Source organism: Erpetoichthys calabaricus, chromosome 3 (genome assembly GCF_900747795.2).
Source record: "Erpetoichthys calabaricus chromosome 3, fErpCal1.3, whole genome shotgun sequence".
NCBI lineage: Eukaryota > Metazoa > Chordata > Cladistia > Polypteriformes > Polypteridae > Erpetoichthys > Erpetoichthys calabaricus.
This window is the reverse complement of record NC_041396.2, coordinates 37,534,674-37,556,712: the sequence shown is the minus strand read 5'-3', so window position 1 is coordinate 37,556,712 and position 22,039 is coordinate 37,534,674. Positions and strand designations below refer to the sequence as shown.

General features: G+C 39.5%; 1 protein-coding gene across 2 annotated transcripts; it reads right to left on the bottom strand.

Annotated features, from left to right (window-relative positions):
* Positions 1 to 10,082: 10,082 nt before the first annotated feature.
* LOC114649264 (olfactory receptor class A-like protein 1) lies at positions 10,083 to 15,400 on the bottom strand. Of its 2 annotated transcripts, none has more exons than XM_051924839.1 (2): positions 15,333 to 15,400; positions 10,083 to 12,025 (listed from the first exon to the last, which is right to left on the bottom strand). In XM_051924839.1, the coding sequence occupies exon 2, from the start codon at positions 11,995 to 11,997 to the stop codon at positions 11,044 to 11,046; it is 954 nt and encodes a 317-aa protein (XP_051780799.1). In that variant the 5' UTR covers positions 11,998 to 12,025; positions 15,333 to 15,400; the 3' UTR covers positions 10,083 to 11,043. The 2 variants fall into 2 exon arrangements, with proteins under 2 accessions (XP_051780799.1, XP_051780800.1); XM_051924840.1 differs by having other exon boundaries at positions 10,083 to 12,021.
* Positions 15,401 to 22,039: the final 6,639 nt, after the last annotated feature.

Sequence of the window (22,039 nt, the reverse complement as noted above, 5' to 3'; positions counted from 1 at the left end):
GTCCCCAACAGAAGAATCATCATGGCCATGCACTTTCTGGTCAGCATTTAAACAGAATAACTCAAACTTAGGGAGGGACAGTGTGAGTGCACAGCCAGAAAGAATGTAATTGGGAAACTATATATGGTGACTGCCTTGCTGGTGCACAAGATGAATGTGTAATAATATTGTTCTGAGCACTCAGAAGGTGCAAGCTTTCAGTGAGTTATTGTGGTGTAAAGCTTAGGGGGATGCTAGATTCTAGCTCCATGACACGTCCAATCAGTACAACTGCTGTCCAGCAGCTTCAGGGTGCAGGAATTTTACCAGAAGTGATACAGCCAGTAGAGAATGTTGTTTTGAGTGGCCGTGGTGGTCAACAGACACATACTGAAGGTAGGGGTGTGCGACATTGGCAAAAAATTATATCTTGATATTTTCTGGGACTTTAGCGATAATGATAATTAGATGCTATTTTGCATCATTTAAGACATGTTTGTAAAAGTCTTATTGTTCTAGATTGGTCTTGTTAATAGGGTATTATTTGTAGTTTACCAATGAGATTAATGGGACCAACAGTTTAGGAAAATAGGTCTTATTGATTTACTTAACTGAGGTAAAATAACATAAAGCATTAAAATCACCGAAGTATTACTGAGATCAAACAGTGAAAGTATGAGTAAATACCATTTTAAAGTGGACTGCAGGATTTACAACAAAATGATTATAATGAGAGTGTTTTAAACAAACACTTACCCTTAATGTAAACAAGATTTGAATCTGAAGGGAATAAAATACTAATCTTAACTGAATTACAGGGCATGAACATTACAGACTGGATAAACATAAACTGCTCTGCTGTAAGGTGAATTGTGCAGCATACAAGCAAGAACAAAAGTCTAACATACTTTACTATAGTGTAGTATACTAACAGGGGGTCAAAAAAGAAGAGGAAAATATGCCAAGGACATGAAAAGTCAGCATGTTTTACGTTCACTCACACTAGCTGATTGGACTCCAGAATGTAACACCGCTTTTCACTCACTAAAGGCACAGCTTCCTTGTGCATCCAGACGTCAATGAACCATTCATTGTTTCTGTGGATGCATCTCTTAATGGGCTTGGTGGGGTGCTTTCCAAGGTTATTCCTGGTGAAGAGAAGGCTAGACCAATTGCTTTTGCAAGTAAGACCTTAAGTGTGGCACAATGATGGTAACTAGCATATAGGCTGGAATTCATGGCTTTAAAATGGATCATCTGTGAGAAATTCAGTCTTGGTTGAAGGGTCACAGCTTTACAATGTGGACTGATAATAATCCACTTACGTTATCTGTTAAGCCCAAACTAGATACATGTGAGCAGTGCTGGGTGCCAAAACTGGCATCTTTTACTTTTGACCTTAAACATATGCCTAGCAGGCAAAATGTCTTGGCAGAGACCCCTTTACAAAGTCAGTTAGACACCGACTTTTAAAGGAACCATACTGCTAGTTACTCCATGAAGCTCAGAAAGTAGCAGAAGGAACAGTGCAGGATGTATACTGAAATTGGCTTGTTAACCACAGCTAATTTGAAAGACCAGCTGAGATCCTCAGCTGGACACCCAAGTTAAGGTTTTTTTTTATGACTGCAGAGATATTCAGGCGTTGTGCCATTGCTCTCATACTTGGGAAACAGTTTAGAGCTTTTAGTCTAGCTCAGTATGTCCATCAACATTCTACTGGTCAGGAGTTTTTTTCCTGCATTTACACAGCAACAGTTTCTCCTTGCACAACAAAATGACCCTGTAATTTCCAAGGTGTTACCTTTTGTGATGAGGAAGAGGCGAACTTCAAGAAGAGAAAGACATGGTGCAAATTCAGATGTTTTTAGGTTGTTGAAACAATGGCATAGGTTAGAATTTAGAAATGATGCCTTGTACACAGTAATTAAAGACCTTGTGTAAGATAAGAAGAAAGTTCAGCATTCTTTGATGGACACCAAGGACAAGCTCGAACAATGTACCTTGCCAGGCAGCTTTTTTTCTGGCCTGATATGGAAAATGATATCAAAGCCTATGTCAAATGCTATCAGAGACGTGTTTTTGTAAAGTCCCCTGAGCCTGCGACATGAGCACCTTTGGATAGTATCAAGACTTCGGCTCCTATGGAGTTGGTTTGCCTTGATTTCTGGTTGAGAGAAGATCACAAGCAGAGATCTGCAGATGTCCTTGTGGTTACAGAAAAGTTCACAAGACTGGCTCATGTATTTCCAGGTGCTAACCCAACATCAAAGCAAATTGCTAAAACACTTTGGGATAATGTATTTTGTGTTTATGGGCTCCTGAAAGGAAGCACACCACTCAGGGTGGAAATTTTGTGACTGACTTAATAGCTAAACTGCTTCATCTGTCAGGAGTAACAAAGGCCCACATGACTGCATGTCATCCTATGACAAATGGAAGGAGAGAATGGTTCAGCCGCACACTTGGAAATATGCTTCACAGCCACCCACTAAGAGAAAAACTATAGTTTTAGTTTCAGACATTTAGTTTTGCCTACAATACTACAGTGCACGAAACCACAGGTTATACTCCATGTTTTTCTTACGTTTGGTCGTGTTCCAAGACTACCAGTAGATGTCATGTTCAAACACATTTTACAGGACCATGTTGTAGTGTATTATAGTATTTATGCAAAGACTTTACTGTTTGCAAAATGCAGTTCATATTCCTCAGCAGCATTCATTATGTGAGCAGCATTATCAGACACAGCAATACAACAAAAAGATCAAAGGCACCTACCTCAGACCTGGTTATCGTGTGCTTGTGGCTAACAAGAATGAGTGAGGAAAAAGAAAACTATCCGACAAATTGGAGAGCAGTGTTTATGTTTATAAGATTAAAGATGAACTGGGACTTGAGAGAGTAGTACATAGGGAGTTGCTACTGCATGTAAGCGTTTTGCCACTGAACCTCTCAGATGCAGATCCTGAAGAGATTAATACAGTATCTGCATCTTCATGCAAGTCTTTTGGAGAAAGTACATGCAGTTCTGTGGTAGATGATGAAGAAACTAACTTAGCCACTCGACGGTAAACAAAATCAGATCAGCTATGCAGGTACAGTAGCTGCTGTCACAGATGGTAATGATTGTCAGACTTCCTCCTTTTTAACTCAGCTCCCTTATCTGGCAAAAAGTGGAACAGATTGTCAAGGTGACCCTATGCAGAGACCTAATCAATCCTCTAACACCCCAAGTGAAGCAGCAGTCACTCCAGTTATACAGTCTGCTTCTTCTGTAGTTCCACATCTACCCTCAGGTGTAGTGTCACAATCACATGCTACTTGACCCTTGGACAACCTTGTGTCTAGTTCTGCTCGTTCTTTTAGAACAAAAACTGGCAGGGTTGGTAAATCTGTCAGTCGGCTCATTGAAACCTTTCCTTAAGAGTGATTCCAGTTATTTAATAGTCATCTCTTTTTACTCTGTTTAAAAGTTAAAATTGTTTATTTTTATTTTTTTTCTAATGGGTTGTATGCACGATAAACATGCACAAATATATACTGTATATTTCTGATACATCCTGTACTTTGTCAAAGTGCTATGTGGCATATCGGGTGTCAACATTATTCTAAGGGGTTATGAAATCTGAGCAACTTCATGTATCGCTTAACCCTTTTTTTTTTATAACTTTCAAGTTGAAGCTGATGACTAAGCTGTCATTCATATACTTCATATCATACTTGTGCCAGATAAAAGCAGGCAATGTTGTTTTGTGCCTAATTGGAAAGATTGTTGGTGAAGTTGAGGAAAAGTGAATGCAACAGTTGTCTAAAATACAGTACTAATTTTAGTTATTTGGAGCTTCACCAAATCCTGATGATATTCATTATGTTGTGTTTTCTTGTTCTATTCTTGTTGTACTTCCCTAATCTGTTTACCATGTTGTGTCATATCATCAGTGTGAGGCACTCTCAGTGTTCATTGTGTTAACTGTCAGAGGTGGTAAGCACGCTGTGCTCTCTGTATAGCAGAATTAATTAAAATATTTTAAATTGCTTGAGTTAAGTTTTTTGTTTGTGCCAGTAAATGTAATATGATCTTCTAAAAAATAAACAGTTGTTGTTTTGAAGTATCTTGAACTAGCCAACCTGCGGCGTACCATACGCCGCATAATCAGGCCGCTTTTTTAATGATTTTTAAGCACAGGGAAAAAAATTAACATTTGAAAAATCCGTAATTTAATAAACCACCAAGAAAATGGGAGGAGAGGGGAAGGACGCCCATTACGCCCCGTCCGTCATGCTAGTCTGCTGATTTCTCGTTCAGTATGCATTGCCTGATCATGTTCCCACCCCCAACTCGTCACCTGAGTCGTTTTCCTGTTTGCACAGTCGACATGCACATGTGAGTCACGTAGACTTTTGATTGTTGTTTGCGGTTGAGGCTGCTTTTTGCGTACTGAGTTGTTCCAGAGTCACAGTTGAGAAACACCTTTTTTAATGTCTTTTAAGCACAGGGGAAAAAATGAACATGCGGCCCGTGCTGCTGCTTTGCAGTAAGGAGACAGTGGAAGATTGTGCGTTTGCTTCCCGGTTCCTCCCTGTGTGGATAGCAAATTATCTGCGACAAACAAACTGTTTTACACGCTGCATACCAATCCGCGGCGTAGTATACGCCGCATAATCACGCCGCTTTTTAAATGTTTTTTAAGCAGAGGGAAAAAAATGAACATTTGCAAAATCCGTAATGCTGCTATCAGTAAGTACAATGCACACGCGTTTAATTTGTCAGCCACTGTTTGCCAGCCATCTTTTCTGGTTTGGGCTGTTTTTGCAGTGTTACCGCTTGTGCATATTAAATCTTGAAGTCCTTCGAGTTGCTAATTAACTAACTAACACCCACCCACTCAGCTTGTGTGAAAAAAATGCGCCCGTTCTTTCATCATTTTGTTGCAGCCTATCAAAGACTTGCTGATCATGTTTTGTAGACTCAATATACATTGTGTTTTCACTCAGCGTGGAGGCGCGCATTCATCTCGGATTATTACATCCTGACTAATCTGCTACACGGCTGCGTTTGAAAAACCGACTTATCCCTGGTGAGTTTCACCGGCATTAATGATTAGGAATCTGGTTGGAACAAAACCCTGCAGCCACAGGGGTTCACCAGGACTGAGTTTGGGAAACACTGCTGAACACAGACGAAACCGACTCAGGTTAGGATTTGGGGCGGGCAAAGTAGTTGCAGCTATTGATTATTCAGTATTGTTTGCCTGGGTGTCTGATGTGCGTTGACTGACATGGCTATTTTATGCGTATCCCATGGTTGTCTTCTGGCAGTGTGAATGCCTCGAGAGACAGGGTGTCCTTGTGTGGTGAGTTGTTGCAATTTGTGACCACGTCGCCGAAGTTATCCCAATGCTGGCAAACAAAGCCAACAGCCATGTTGCGAAGTTTGAGAGCAACAGTTTCGTCAATGACATTTTTCCAAAAAAACCCGACTGATAGGCAGGTTTTCGATGGGGGACGCGGTCGGGTGTCTTAACCGAAAAGAATAATGAAAAGTCAACGTGGCTCAGAGGTGCATGTGGACTCATAGCACAGACAAAAGGGACTAACTGGGAGGTCGGTGAGTTTTTGCGTCTGGGCACATGAGCAGGGAGTGTGAATGCCTAGAGAGTGAGGGTAGACGCGGGACGGGGAAAAAGGAGTGTTGGTGGGCGGGGAAACATCTACCGTGTTCCTGCAGGACCATCTAAGAAGACGCATGTTTGTTGCGGATGCGAATTGCTGTATGTAGCGTGTAAAACAGTTTGCTATGGTGCACGCGGTCGTGCGTCGTAAGCGAAAAGTCAACGTGGCTCAGAGGTGCATGTGTACTGTAGCCCAGACGAACATAAATGATGGCGTTTTTTCCCAGTCGTCGCGTCCGAGTTGGTGGGCATAGCACTGCGAGTTGTCATCGTATCCAATGGTCTTAGAGTTGGTGGGCGTGGCTCCTTCCTGCGTGCGCCACGGGCGGCTCACTTGTCGGCGGCTTAGTGAATCCACGCCCCTTCCGGCGTGCTTTCCATGGGTGGCTACTTGTCTTCCGGCTTAGTGAATTATATATATAGATGATTTTACAGGTGCTGGTCATAAAATTAGAATATCATGACAAAGTTGATTTATTTCAGTAATTCCATTCAAAAAGTGACACTTGTATATTAGATTCATTCATTACACACAGACTGATGTATTTCAAATGTTTGTTTCTTTTAATTTTGATGATTATAACTGACAACTAATGAAAGTCCCAAATTCAGTATCTCGGAAAATTAGAATATTGTGAAAAGGTTCAATATTGAAGACACCTGGTGCCACACTCTAATCAGCTAATTAACTCAAAACACCTGCAAAAGCCTTTAAATGGTCTCTCAGTCTAGTTCTGTAGGCTACACAATCATGGGGAAGACTGCTGACTTGACAGTTGTCCAAAAGACGACCATTGACACCTTGCACAAGGAGGGCAAGACACAAAAGGTCATTGCTAAAGAGGCTGGCTGTTCACAGAGCTCTGTGTCCAAGCACATTAATAGAGAGGCGAAGAGAAGGACAAGATGTGGTAGAAAAAATTGTACAAGCAATAGGGATAACCGCACCCTGGAGAGGATTGTGAAACAAAACCCATTCAAAAATGTGGGGGAGATTCACAAAGAGTGGACTGCAGCTGGAGTCAGTGCTTCAAGAACCACCACACACAGACGTATGCAAGACATGGGTTTCAGCTGTTGCATTCCTTGTGTCAAGCCACTCTTGAACAAGAGACAGCGTCAGAAGCATCTCGCCTTTGGACTGCTGCTGAGTGGTCCAAAGTTATGTTCTCTGATGAAAGTAAATTTTGCATTTCCTTTGGAAATCAAGGTCCCAGAGTCTGGAGGAAGAGAGGAGAGGCACAGAATCCACGTTGCTTGAGATCCAGTGTAAAGTTTCCACAGTCAGTGATGGTTTGGGGTGCCATGTCATCTGCTGGTGTTGGTCCATTGTGTTTTCTGAAGTCCAAGGTCAATGCAGCCGTCTACCAGGAAGTTTTAGAGCACTTCATGCTTCCTGCTGCTGACAAACTTTATGGAGATGCAGATTTCATTTTCCAACAGGACCTGGCACCTGCACACAGTGCCAAAGCTACCAGTACCTGGTTTAAGGACTATGGTATCCCTGTTCGTGATTGGCCAGCAAACTCGCCTGACCTTTTCTATGGGGTATTGTGAAGAGGAAGTTACAATACGCCAGACCGAACAATTCAGAAGAGCTGAAGGCCACTATCAGAGCAACATGGGCTCTCATAACACCGGAGCAGTGCCACAGACTGATCGACTCCATGCCACGCCGCATTGCTGCAGTAATCCAGGCCAAAGGAGCCCCAACTAAATATTGAGTGCTGTACATGCTCATACTTTTCATGTTCATACCTTTCAGTTGGCCAACATTTCTAAAAATCCTTTTTTTGCATTGGTCTTAATTGATATTCTAATTTTCCGAGATACTGAATTTGGGACTTTCATTAGTTGTCAGTTATAATCATCAACATTAAAAGAAATAAACATTTGAAATACATCAGTCTGTGTGTAATGAATGAATCTAATATACAAGTTTCACTTTTTGAATGGAATTACTGAAATAAATCAACTTTGTCATGATATTCTAATTTTATGACCAGCACCTGTATATTAATGTTGGTTATGTGTTAATGTGAACGGCCTTTCCACATGTTTTTTTTTTGTTAATAGGAATTCTATATGCATTCATATATTTTCTGTTTTAACATTTCAGGTGTGTTACTTTTTTGTATTTACATATTAAGTGGTGCATGAATATGTACGCTGTTGTAAATTAGCATTGTGGGAAGTATTCATGTCTAGGAAGAAGGGTTGAAACTTGTTTTAGCACTACAGTCCCAACCTTATTCAGCATCACCCCACCTGTCCATCAGCCAATGCAGATCATCATATTGTTGGACTGTTCCACATCAGGGTGCAAATGGGCACCATTTCTTGAAGCAAGGTCCCAGTACTCACTGTGGCTCTTCATGTGATGAAGGAAGTATTTGATAACATTTATGTTCAAAATGAGATCAGCATGGAGGCCTGGTACTAGCAGAGTAGGAACAACACAGTTGACACCATACAGACACACCTCTAAATACCTTCCAGTAGGAGTGTGCAATATGTATCACCTACGATAAGAGGTAAACTATGGAATTGGGGAAGGAGGCGTGCATCGTGATTAGCTGGTTTGCACTGACTTATTCCCATTGGCTACAATCCTACCCTTACCGCTTTCACTCCCTTTCGCAATATTTTTGGCACTGATGCTGTGGGGAATGGGTGACCAAGTCCCTTGTCAGCTGATGGCAGGAGAAGCTTATAAAAGCTTGACATGAATGTAGAAGGGGAAGTTGAGAGAATCGGAGGTTGTTCAGGGTTGCTTATGGACGTAAGCTGGTTTTACTGGATGAGATGGGCTGGAATTCTGTTGTAACAGAAAGCTTAGTGACCCTCTGAGCTAGTGGAATGAGATGGTAAAACAAAGCTGAAGGCCAAATTAAAAGAAAGCTCATTGGAACTGAATGTGTTTGGATATTAAGTACCCAGACTGGAAAAAAAATTGGGGTGTGTGCAATTTTCACAACTTTGTTTTTTTTTGAGATATTGTACATGTTTTAACAACTGGGGCGCAGTGGTAGCGCTGCTGCCTTGCAGTTAGGAGACCCAGGTTCACTTCCCGGGTCCTCCCTGTGTGGAGTTTGCATGTTCTCCCCGTGTCTGTGTGGGTTTCCACCGGGTACTCCGGTTTCCTTCCACAGTCCAAAGACATGCAGGTTAGGTCCATTGGCGATCCTAAATTGTCCCTAGTGTGTGTGGGTGTGTTTGTGTGTGCCCTACGCCATGTGTTGGCTGGGATTGGCTCCAGCAGACCCCCTGTACTTAGGATATAGTGGGTTGGATAATGGATGGATGTCTTAACAACTGTTTATTGTTTTCACATTTTCGGAAAGTTTTTAACTGTTTTTAATTTATTTATTGCAAAATAAATTGCACCTTTGTGTCTGCCTCCTTTACTGCTCCACAGGCCTTGGTCCCTCTGTTAAGCACATTTACTGGTTAATGACCCAAGGGCTGGACAGCCTAAAGTTTTTGTCTGCTTATTGTGTTATATTTCTGAGGTGGCAATGATGGATTTTCCATCTATCTCTGTGAAGAGGATTACTTGTATTCTGTTTTGTGTGTTGTATCTATCCCATGTTTTGACCCTCATTGCACACCCAACCTACCTGGAAGGGGGGCCTTTCTCTAAATTGCCCTCCCCAAGATTTCTTCTTTTTTTTCTAATCAAGGTTTTTTTGGGAGTTTTTTCTTGTGTCCTTAGAGAGTTAAGGCTGAGGGCCTGGAAAAAAACAGGGCCTGTTAAACACCATTTAGGCATTGCTTGTGTGATTGTGGACTATACAACAAATACATTGTTGTTTTCTTCAAAGTAAATGGGGTCCGCCCTTGAGATCTTCACATAGTTACAGGGTGGTACACAAAAAGATAGCCCTGTGCATGATAAGGAGCCCTACAGAAGATTTAGCTGCAGCAAATGTAGTTATGTGAAGCTAGCAGGAGGAACCTCTTTGTTAGTTCTGTGAGTACGGGAGAGAAGGCACAGGGTGTACTCAAAGTACGACTCCTTCCCCTTCTGTATACTTTATTGTGTTGTAGATTCAATTTTAAATGGATACATTTTCCATTTACATCCAACATTCTATAATCAATAACCCATAATGACATGTTTTTAGAAAGGTTTACAAATTTACTAAAAATCACAAACATAATTTTCTTATTCATAGAAGTATTCAGACTTTTAATTCAATACTTTGTAGATGACCATTCAACAGCAAAATCCAGAAATCTGTATTTTAGCTTTTGATTTTTAATAATTTTGCAAACCTTTCTGAAAACATGTTTTCACTTTGTCATTATCGATTATTCAGTGTAGTGTGATGGGCAAAAATGGCAAATATATCTCTTTCACATTAAATCTACAACACAATAAAGTTTGTAGAAAGTCAAAGGGTCTTGTTGAATACTTGTTGAATCTACTGTACTGCTGGCCTTATAGTGTTTCTTTTTATTTTAAGGTGTATGCTTATAACATTGTGCAAATGTACATAGGTCTTAATTTACACAAATACATACAAATACTTTATTTAATTTATTTAATTCTTTGTTCAGTTCTATTCTTTTTTGCTTAACACACCTCCATTGATTAGATACACTACTATAATACACTTAAAAAGAAATGCCATAACATTCAACCAGACTCATGTAATATGTTACTTAGTAATTGTTTTGATCATGTAGTATGTACAAATATTGCAAATCTATCTGTATATCTGTCTATGAAATCTTTTTCATGAATAAGTTTTTTTTCTGCACCTATTAACAGATAACATAAAATATAACTTAATGAAGCTTAGAGCAACAGGCATTGTGAAAGAAAAGGAAAGAAAGAGCACCCCATTCACCACAGAGTACCGCTGCTCTTGTGTAACTGGTCACCCAGCCCCTGTCTTGTTAATAAATGTATGTTTGACTTATGATCCTCCTGAGCACCATTCGTTATCTTAGTTAATAGTGCCAGCATTAGGTAGGAATCATCCATGGCTGTGGCAGCAGCCTATCACAGGTCATAGTTACTTACACACACACACTTTGGTGTTACCAGTTCATCCAATGTAAATATTTTGGGGATTTTAGAATATCAGAAAAAACCTTCAAAAATATTGAAAAATTAGCAAACTCAACATATACATTGCATGGGCTGAGACTAGAACGCATGTGCTTGGAGTATTGAACCAACCATCCTAGCACTGTGGACTTTGTCTAAATGAACTGCTTGTGTTAAACGCCACCTCAACAAATAAGCCGCTTTTTATTTAAGAAATTATTCTGAATGCTGAGGTGGCTTTTGAGAGAATCGGAAAGCTTTGGCTAGCATGTAGCTATGAATTACTGAGCAGAGGGACAAGGTGTGCTTTATTTCCATTAGAAGAGACATTTAACTGATGCTGCTGACTGTGACCTCACTCGTGGATACTTGCTTCTCCGGTTTTATGCACTGAAGCTCTCGATTGACTTTCCGATTAGAAATGATCACAACCACTGGACACACCGTAGCATATAATGAGGAAAACAAAACCCTGACATCATTGAGCAGGGCAGGCACCTGAGAATCTGTCAATGTGTACACCCAGATCATATTGTCCACCCCAAAGAAGATCACGTAGAGTGTGACTAGGGTGACCACGGTTTTTGCTGCTCGAGTTTCTGCTGATGTGCCATGAAGTCGGTCACGACTGCGGATACCCCGGACTCTTTTTCTGTGTTGGTACAGAATTACCAGAATATAGGTGCTGGCTGCTGCCATCAGTATTACAAAGAGGAGGTCCCGTGTGAGATACATGATGCCATTATAAACATATGCAGCTTTACTGGGAAACTGCACAAGACAGTAGCCCAAATTAATTGCAAACTGCTGTATAGTAACATTCTGAATCTGGCTGCCATACAAAATACTTGCGTATGTGGTTGAACCATCAAGAAGCCAGAAGAAGGCGAGGAGAGGCCAGAGGCACTCTGACAATTTTGGCTTGAGGCAGGAAAGAGGGGAAGATGCAGCTGCAATAGTGATGCACTGGTAAATGCTGAGAAGGAAAGTCACAGAGATGGAGAGAGCGCGGGTGACCCTTGAAGTAAAGATGAGGAACTGACAGGTGGGAGTATCATAGAAGCCTTTATAGGCAAAAGCTGAAAAGGTTTGAGGGATCCCTTGGGTGAGCGTCAGAAGTAGATTGACAAAGGACAGGTGGGCCACAAGGACATCAGCTGGCAGGAGTTTGCTCTCAGTAACTGCGATGTGAGTGAAGACTCCCAAAATGATGGAATTACCTGGGATGCCCACTCCATTCAGGATCAGGAAAAACATGGCTTTAAGGATGGCACGCAGATCCATTGTATCCTGCTGGACATCTGCAGTCTGGCTATCAAAAAATATGACTTAATCAATCAATCAATCCATCAATCAGTTTTACAAAGATGTTTTTCACAATTATAGTTCTCAAAGTATTGCCACTTGAACAGAATACATTGAAATTCTTACCTGTATATCCAACCAACCAGCAGCACATTTTCACAATCCAGTGAAATGATAAATAAGAATATATTAAGGCACATACATCCGTTTCAATTAATCAAAAACATAAATCAGCTATTAACATTGATGTGTAACAAAACATTTGTAACAAATATATTACCAATAAATGTATACAGCCATGCACAACACTAGAAGTCAGCACACATTCATACACACGTTACATGCAGGCCTGTTCAAACACATCTCAGTTCAACCTGGCAGTAAAGTTATCAAAAGGGAATACAGTGCCAAGAAAAAGTATTCACCCCCTTGGAAGTTTTCACACTTTATTGTTAGACAGCATTGAGTCGCAGTGGATTTATTTTAGCTTTTCTGACATTTATGAAAAGAAAGAGACTCTTTAATGTCTAAGTGAAAACAGATCTCTGCACAGTGGTGTAAATGAATTACAAATATCAGGTCAAGTCAGGTCATGTTGGGGAGCATGCATTGGTACCGCATGTTGCCACACCCACTGCACATCAAAACAGCTCGGGATCCTGGTTGGCAACCCCCCCAGGCAGACACGTGGTCCAGTTACACCCTCCAGAAATTACCCTCTGTCTGCCGCAGCCAGGTATTACATGGGTGTTTCCTTGGTCTGGTCCAGCCGTTCGATTCCTCAACAATGAGGATACTGTGAGCCGGATCATCTTCGGGGGAATCGCGCCACATGGCCGTAGTGCTATAACTGATGCTCCTTCACAATGCAGGTAATGTGCCTCATTCGGGCGCCTCATTACAAATATAAAACAAAATACAGTACAAACCCTCTTAACTGGCCTCGCATTAACCGGCCTGTTAAAATAATATTAAAAAAAAAATTTTTAATCCTGAGTTCTTCTTTATATTATACGTATGCACTTCCTTCTTTCCTGGAAGATGAGAGGATCTCCTACTTTCAGAGTGATTTCCATTTACATATTCCTTTATGAATTTTCCACGGTGCCTTCTTCTTTCTACCTGGCAGCTCCCCTGCTTCTCCCATCGGGCTTTCGCAACAGAGAAGTCACCCTACCTGCAGGTGCAGCTGCCTTCCACACTGGTCCGATAGCCCTCCGATCCCTGGCTACGTCGGGCTCCATCCGGATCAAGACTTGGGTTCTTTCCACAGCAGCCAGGGTGCTCACGCTGGGGCTAAAACAGCCCAAAGCCTCCACGACTGCTGCTGCCTTTTCGACGGCCAGTCGTCTTCAATACTGTTCACTCTAGCTCCGTGATCGCTCAACTGGAGCAACCGCTTTCTTCAGCCCCACCGAGTGTCGGCCAAACATTCATCTGCTGGGGTTCACCTACCAGCTGCCTGCCTTTACTCCATCGAATCTGCTCTCGCTCGCTCTCCTGCACCAGCTTTCCTCTATCTGCTTCCTTCTCCATTAACCTCCTGTTCTTTCCTGTTCTCCCCCTAGCCGCCTTGCGCTTCTATTTATCATGGGGACAATTATGGATGCAGACGACTCTTCACCTGTGCACTTAAGCTAGGATCGCCCGAATCACGAATTCCCTGGGAACCGATCGGCCACACATACTCGCTAAACCACGAGAGCGGCGATTATTTATTTAAAACGTGGCCTTTTTGACTTGAGCTGTGGACCCGCTACACCATACTGTCCTGTCGTTGTACGAGAAAAAAACCTGTGTGTGAAATTGTGGATGAAGCCTTGTGTATATGGTTTCTTCAGGAACGTCGAAAAGGTACAGTATATACCTTAGAAATATTTTTCTACATGAAAATAGGTATGCGTTGGATTAACCGGCCAAAACAGCAACCGGCCATGGGTCCAGTCCCAAGGTGGCTGGTTAAGAGGGATTGTACTGTAACCGATCACATAAGTGTTCACCCTCTTCACGTCAGTATTTAATAATCTCTAACAACCACAGCCCTGATTTTCATTAAGTGGACTTGAGAATTCCAGAATTTGTCACAGACTAATAATCATATTAATAGACTAATAATGTTATTTTTAGGCATAGACTGGCATACTATAAAATAAGTATAGTAGTGCCTATAAAAAGTATTCACCCCCTTGGAAGTTTTCACATGTTATTGTTATAAAACATTGAATCATTGAGTTTGGATTTTTTGACACCAGTCAGCAGACAAGGACTTTTTAATGTCAAAATAAAAACAGATCTCTGCAAAGTGACTGAAAACTCTATGAAATGTCCTAGTGGTTCCAGTTTTCTTCCATTTCACAATTATTGATGATGCCACCGTGCGCCTGGAAACACACAAAGCTTTACAAATCATTTTTTCCCCTTGTCCTGCTCTTTGCCTCACCACAGTTTGATCATGGAGGTCTACAGTGACTTCCTTCTGACATGCAGTGGGAATTGTAGGACCTTCTACTGTATACATTAATATGTGCCTTTCTAGATGGTTTCCAGTCAGTTCATTTTGCCACAAGTGGACTCCGATCAATTTCTTGACACATCTCAACGGGAATTAAAGCAAACAGGAAGACCAGAAAACAATCTGGAGTGCCACAACTAAGGGTCTGAATATGTATATAAATGAGAAAGTTCAGTTTTTGATTTTTAATACATTTTCAAACTTTTCTGCAAATATATTTTCACTTTGTCATTATGGGTTATTGAGTGCAGATTAAGGCAAAAATGGGCAAAGTGGAAATTCTTTTCTTTTAAAATGAAATCAGCAACACAATCGAGTGTGCAGAAAGTGAAGGATGTCCGAGTACTTTCTGAATCCTCTGTATTTGAAAAAAACTCAGACTGGCACAACGAGAAGAATTAAACTCAGGTCTCTAAAGCTTGGAAGCAGAGCTACAAACCACTGCACGTTTAAGATGTCCTCAAAAACTGTCACTTTGGCTTGTGAGACAAAAATGAGAGCATCTGGAAAAACACCCACTAAGAGACAGGGAGAGCATACACCTTCACAAACAACTGAATCATTTCTAGAGCTGCACAGACATAACACTGACCAGTGTGCTACTGTCTCATGTTAACGTTAAGCAGTGAGAAAGTCTGGTGGATCTTTGTCAAATCTGTTTTCTGGTTACCTCTTCACAGACATCAGCTCTTTCAGAATAAAGGTCATTTTAAATATCTTGATGGTCACATAAGCTATATGTGTTTAAAATTCAAAAATCAGGTTTCTAATCCTGAAGACATTACATTTTTATAAGACTTACCTGTGACTAACCTCTGCCCTGCTGTTGATTCATTGTTTTCCAGTGCTGCTGAGTAAACTACAGTCCACTGACAGTGTGAGATCAAACTCGGATTGCACCCTTCATTTATTCAGTTCATTTCTTCAAAACACAGGGGATGCCAGCACTGAGGCTGAATGTGCCACCTTCCCAGTTAATTAGTTTGAAGGTGATGAAAACTGTCAGAAACAGGAAGAATATGCTTGGAGGGGCAGAGCTAAACACGTAAGGCAAAGCCTGCCCATAACCCTCCAGCTCAATGTTACATTAAACCCTGTCATACTGTCTTAATAATTTTAAATAAACTGGTCTGATTTCAAGTATTCTACTAAAATGTCATAAAATGTGTTTCACAAAAAGAATATAATTTACATTCTATAATCTATGGAGGACTTCCTAACCCTAGGGCTTCCCTGAATTTTCAGGACTGTAATGTTATTTTGAATAAAAAGCTCTCTTTGTTGCCTATAATGAAACCATGAAATTTGTGTGTGATAAAAAAACATTATGTAAACTAGTCCTCTCTGTTTTTTTTCATTTTTAGCTGTTTTCTTGTTGTTTTGTGTGCTTTTCTATATAGCTTGAATTTGTCCCCATATGTTCTTGGATCATGACCAGTTCTTAAATCTAGATGAAGCATGGCAGATCTTCAAACTAATCTTAGCATGTAATAACTATATAACAGTATTCACCCCTTGTAAGTGTTCACATTTTTTGTTCCACTACATTGAACCCAAACTGGATTTAACTGGCTTTCTTGGTCAATGGGAAAAAATCCTTTATTGTCAAAGACAAAACAGATCCCTACAGAGTGGTCTATCAATCCACCTTAATTAAAGGATAACAGTCTGTGTGTCCATGTGGTTGCTATGTCTCTGTCATTCCAATCAATGGCGCATTACATACTTTTGTAGTAATAAAATGCATTGCATTTGTCATTCCAATAGATGATGCATCACAAACATTTGTAGTAATTTTTTTTATTACTACAATTTTTTTGTGATTTGTTGGAAGTAAAAATACAATGCATTTTATTACATTGCATAACACTGAGGTCTGTGTTCTTTACTTAGATTTCTACCTAGCAGACGAGAACTGTACAGAATTTATATCAAAACAAATCATTTTTTTTCTAGAGACAAATACATCCTCAGATGTCTCTGAAGGAATACTCTGGGAAACCCCGAAGGCCTTCTTAAGAGGACAGATTATCTCATATCTTTCCCACAGAAATAAATTGGAAATCAAGAAGTTATCAGAGCTAACCAGCGAAATTATTAGAATAGATCAAGAACATGCCAGGTGTCCAACACTTAGTGTTCAATCTTCGACGCCTGTTTAATGTAATATATTCACCCGCAAAGTCAAACATCCCAGACCCCAGAGATATTATTATCCTTGGATGCAGAAAAAGCATTTGATGTGATTGAATGGAACTACCTTTTCACTACATTGGAGAAATTTGGGTTTGGCCTCAACATTTGTGCATGGCTCAAACTGTATACCAATCGAGAAGCTTCAGTTTGTATTAACAACATAAATTCAGACTACTTTAAACTAGAACGTGGTACCAGACAAGGATGCCTCTTGTCATCACTACTTTTTGCAATCGCCATTGAGCCACTGGCAGTTCACTGTTGAAATGCTTATGAGATAAAGAAGATTATCAGAGAAGGACTTGAACAGAACATTTCTCTCTATGCAGATGATATGGTACTGTATATATCAGACCCACAAAACACTGTGCCTGCAGTCCTAACAGCACTAAAAGAATTTCAAATGATTTCTGGTCTCAGAATTAATTTGTATAAAAGTGTGCTCTTTCCATTGAATTCTCAATCACACAATATTAGATTAGACACCTTCCCTTTTATCATTGCAGATCAGTTTAAATATCTAGGGGTAAACATCACAAGTAAACATAAAGCTCTTTATCAACAAAATTTTGCCATCTGTATGGAAAAAATTAAGCAAGACTTGCATAGATGGTCAACCCTTCATCTCACTTTAGCTGGAAGAATTAATGTTGTTAAGATGAATATCCTCCCTAAGTTTCTCTTCCTATTTTAAAACATTCCAATATACATCAATAAATCGTTTTTTAAGAAATTAGATTCCACCATAACCTAATTTATTTGGAATTCAAAACATCCACGTATCCAAAGAGTGACCCTACAAAGGCCAAAGGCAGAAGGTGGCATGCTCTACCTAACTTTCAATTTTATTACTGGGCAGCAAACATATAAACTATAAAAACGTGGACATGGACACAAATAGATGAACATATAAAGTCTTGGTCCACAATAGAAATAAAATCCTGCAGTACTTCTTTACATTCCTTGCTTTGTGCCCCAATAAGTACAAGTTATCGCCAATATACTAACAACCCAATTGTGCTTCACTCATTTAGAATATGGAACCAATGTAGGAAGAATTTTATGATAGAGAATCTTTTATCGGTGGCACCTCTGCACAAGAACCACCTTTTTCAACCTTCGCAAACATGCAGTTTTTAATGTCTGGAAAGCATTTGGGATTAAATCACTTAGAGATTTGTACATAGACAACGTCTTTGCATCCTACAAACAATTACATTCTAAATTTAACTTTGTAGCAACACATTTCTTTCACTACCTTCAAATTAGAAACTTTGTTAAACAGAACCTGCCCAATTTTCCTCACCTCTCACCTCCCTCTATGCTGGAAAAATATTGCTCAGTTTCGAGAACTTAGACTGCATTTATACAATATATAAAACCATTTTACAGTCCCTCCCTTTCAAAGATCCAAGTGGACAATGGGAAAAGGATTCCTCACTCAACATCTCAGAAACGGAGTGGAAGGTAGCAATGCAGAGAATTCACTCGAGCTCCATATGCGCAAAGCATACAATTATTAAACTCAAAATTATATATCGAGCACATCTGTCTCACTTAAAACTGTCCAAAATGTTTCCAGGGCAAAATCCTACCTGTGAACGTTGCAATCAAGCTCCAGCCGCACTGGGTCACATGTTTTGGGCCTGCACCAAATTAACATCATTCTGGACCAAAATTTTTAAATGCCTTTCAGACAGCCTTGGTTTCACAATCCCTCCTAATCCACTAACAGCTGTGTTTGGTGTACTCCCAGAGGAGCTTAAAGTGGAGAAAGACAAGATTGTCTTTACTACACTATTGGCAAATAGACTTATCTTGCTAAATTGGAAGAATCCTAACTCTTCTCTTTTAAGTTAGGTAGTAAGGTAGGATTATTTGAAATTGGAAAAAATCTAATTCTCACTTAGAGGATTTGTGCAGAAATTTTTCAAAACCTGGCAGGATCTAATCATTAACATTTTAGAATATGCTTTTAAAGCACTGAGGAAGCTCAGATTCTCTCCCCATTTCTTTTTCTTCTGCATTTATCTTTATTCACTTATTAATTCATCTATTTACTTATTTTTACTACCTTTAAGTTTTATTGTGCAGCCCATGCTCTCTTTCTAAGGGGTGGGGGTTGATTTGTTTTCAATCCAATTTTTGTAAAATTGATCTATTTGTATGGAATGTTGTGTGATCACAATAAAATTATATATAAAAAAAGATTTCTACCTATCCATAGATGAATAGCACAGCTAGTTGCAAATATAAAACACAAAGTAAATAACCGTATTAGTATTAATGCCTTTCAATTCAATATCTAGTAGTCCACGTTGCACCCATATAACTGTGCATATGACATATAAAACTCTTGAATCTTGATTCAAATTTGGCAGGCATGACAGTCCATACTCTGTGTACACAAGTCCCACTTTCTATCAGCTTTGCTCATCTAGATACTGCAATTCTTTGCAGAACTGCTCGAGCTCTGTCAGGTGGCATGGAGATTGTAATGGAATGGCCTTAATCAAGTCCAATCACAAATTCTCAAGTAGATTGAGATCTGGACTCTGATTGACTCTGTTTTGAAGCCATTCTTGTGTAGCTTTAGCATTCATGATTAGGGTCATTGTCTTTTTGGAAAAGAAATGTTCTGCCAAGGTGCAGGTTTCTTACAGACTGCATCATGCTTTCCTCTAGGATTTCCTTTCATGTTGCTGCATTCATTTCACCTTCGGCCTTTCACTTGGTTACAAATATCATATGCCTTGGTATCATTTTCAACTTCCTATGGATTAGATGGCCACTAAAATTATGTGAATTTCCCATTGGGATTAATAAAGTATCTATCTATCTATCTATCTATCTATCTATCTATCTATCTATCTATCTAAAAACATCTTAAAATGAACACTTTATTTGTTTAATTGGCTCAGTGTAGGAGGCAGTAAAGACTGAGAAGATCAGCTTTGAGGGACACCAGGTGAACTGTACTTGATAAAAATTGCAATCAATATTGAAGGAAAGTAGGAGTGATTATAAATTGGAAAAGCAAAAATATTGTGACCAGCTGCATCTCAGATGTTAAAAATCACTTTAGAAAGAAAGTGTCAGACAAATAATAAGTAATAATAATAATAAAGTAGTAAACCACAGTGCCACCACAGATCAAAGGTTGGCCATAATTCCCACTTATAATGAGTTGCTACCAAGTTAGTCTGCTTTTGTTCACCTCATAAAAGCTGCTGCTAATCCGAACATTTCACTCCACAAATCCCAGTGTCCTCTTTGTTAATGAATGTATGCCTTTAGGCGTCTTGACAACTGTGAAGGCCAAAGCCATATAAAAAAACTGATAAGAAAAATACATTTATTTAACAAAAGTAAATTAAATTAATTACATCCAAAGAGCCAGATCCAAGAGATAGCAAAACAACCAGAATTTTTTTTTGTAACAGGAACAAGCAAAAAAAGAACAAAAGCAGACCAATTTTATACAGAATAAAGGAAAATCAAAGAGAAAGAAAGAAAGAAAGAAAGAAAGAAAGAAAGAAAGAAAGAAAGAAAGAAAGAAAGAAAGAAAGAAAGAAAGAAAGATTTTTTAAAAATTTGAATTGAACTTTATTAATCAATACTCAATATGTCATTTACGATAGCAGAAGTAAAGCAAACAAAGAAAACCCCAAGTTACCCCCCCCCCAAAAAACCACTTAATTAATATGTTAAATAAGAAGAAACAATTAATTATCTCCAAGTTTACAAATTGCTTCATGAACACACCATTTTTCCTCCAAAATAAATTCACATTTGCAATCATTGTGTAAAATCTATATTCTAAAAACACCCTGGCTTGAAAGAAAGAAAGAAAGAAAGAAAGAAAGAAAGAAAGAAAGAAAGAAAGAAAGAAAGAAAGAAAGAAAGAAAGTTTTTTGAGTTTTAAATATACCTTTTATTAAACATTCAACAATCAATACAAAAATCCACAAACCAACAAAAAATAGAACATCCTATGTAACCTAGTAATGAGTAATTTGTTGTAGATTCATAATAAGTAATTCACAAAACAAAAACACACTCCTCATTATCAAGTTTACAAATTGCATTCACTGCACACCACTTTTCTATAAATGTTTGCAAATTGTGGGTCATCCTATAAAACTTGAAATCTAATAAAATTCGTATTTTTAATTGTGCTTTAAAGAACCCCACCAAGTCAGACTCCCCTTCACTCTTAATTTTTTCCTTCCTGGTGATATAAATGGCAAGCGTAGCCTGGCCCAATAAAAAATTCGCTAATCTACTAACATTCTTTTTAGCTCTCACATTAGCACAACCATATATAAAAACCTGATTGGTAAAATAAACACCCAAAACCTTAAAAACACTGCCAAGTACAGATAAAAGAGGTTGAATCCTAAAACAGTAAAGAAAACAGTGAAAAACAGTCTCTCTCTGTTGGCAAAAAGGACACATCTCTGAGATGTTGGAGTTAAGTAAAGACAAAAAAGAGTTAACTGCCACAATCCCATGAACAATTCTCCACTGCAGATCGCCAGTTCTCTTATTCAATGGTGGACTGTACAGACTTTCCCAAATGGGGCCGACACCCTCCACCCCTCCCAGTTTATCCCTCCAGGGTGTATCCGGGTATCTGCATAGTTGGGACTGGTCTCGAGCCTGGACACACACATTATAAAGCTCCTTCCCTTCCGCAGAGTCAAAAGAAAGATATTTAGTTCTTCTCCTGTTGTTTTCCTCCATCGTGTTCTCATTGGCATTAATTAACAAATTTGGAAATGCAGACAAAGGCTCTGGATAATCTGTAGCTTTGAAAAAGTCTTTCAAGAAATCCTTAGCTGTTGAAGGTATATTCAAAAAGATCTGCTGCAAAAATCTTTCTGCTGTGCGCACTGAGCTCAGTCCTAAAGCTGCAGCCACCATCTCTGGGCTCAGCCAACTGAGTAGCTGTGGTTGAATCAAATTTTTAATTTGTAGAATACCAGCCCTGATCAGGCGTTGTTTCAGAGATGTTGACTCTACTGCCATGGTAGAGACAATTGGCAACTCTAAACTCCAAAATAAATTCAACGATTTTTCCTCTAACCGACAGTTCAACTGTTGCCAGATTCTTAATAAACTCCGGTAAAAGTCTGACACATTACCAATGGGGAAGGAATCACTGTCCATTAAGAAAAGTGCTCGGTCCAATTTCAGGTTGCCAACTTGGCGCAGGAGAGCACATGCTAGTGGCTTCCAAGACACAGCCATATGACCATAGAGCAGTTTTTGCAGAGTTTGTAGTCTGAACGCATTTTTCCTGCTACAGAT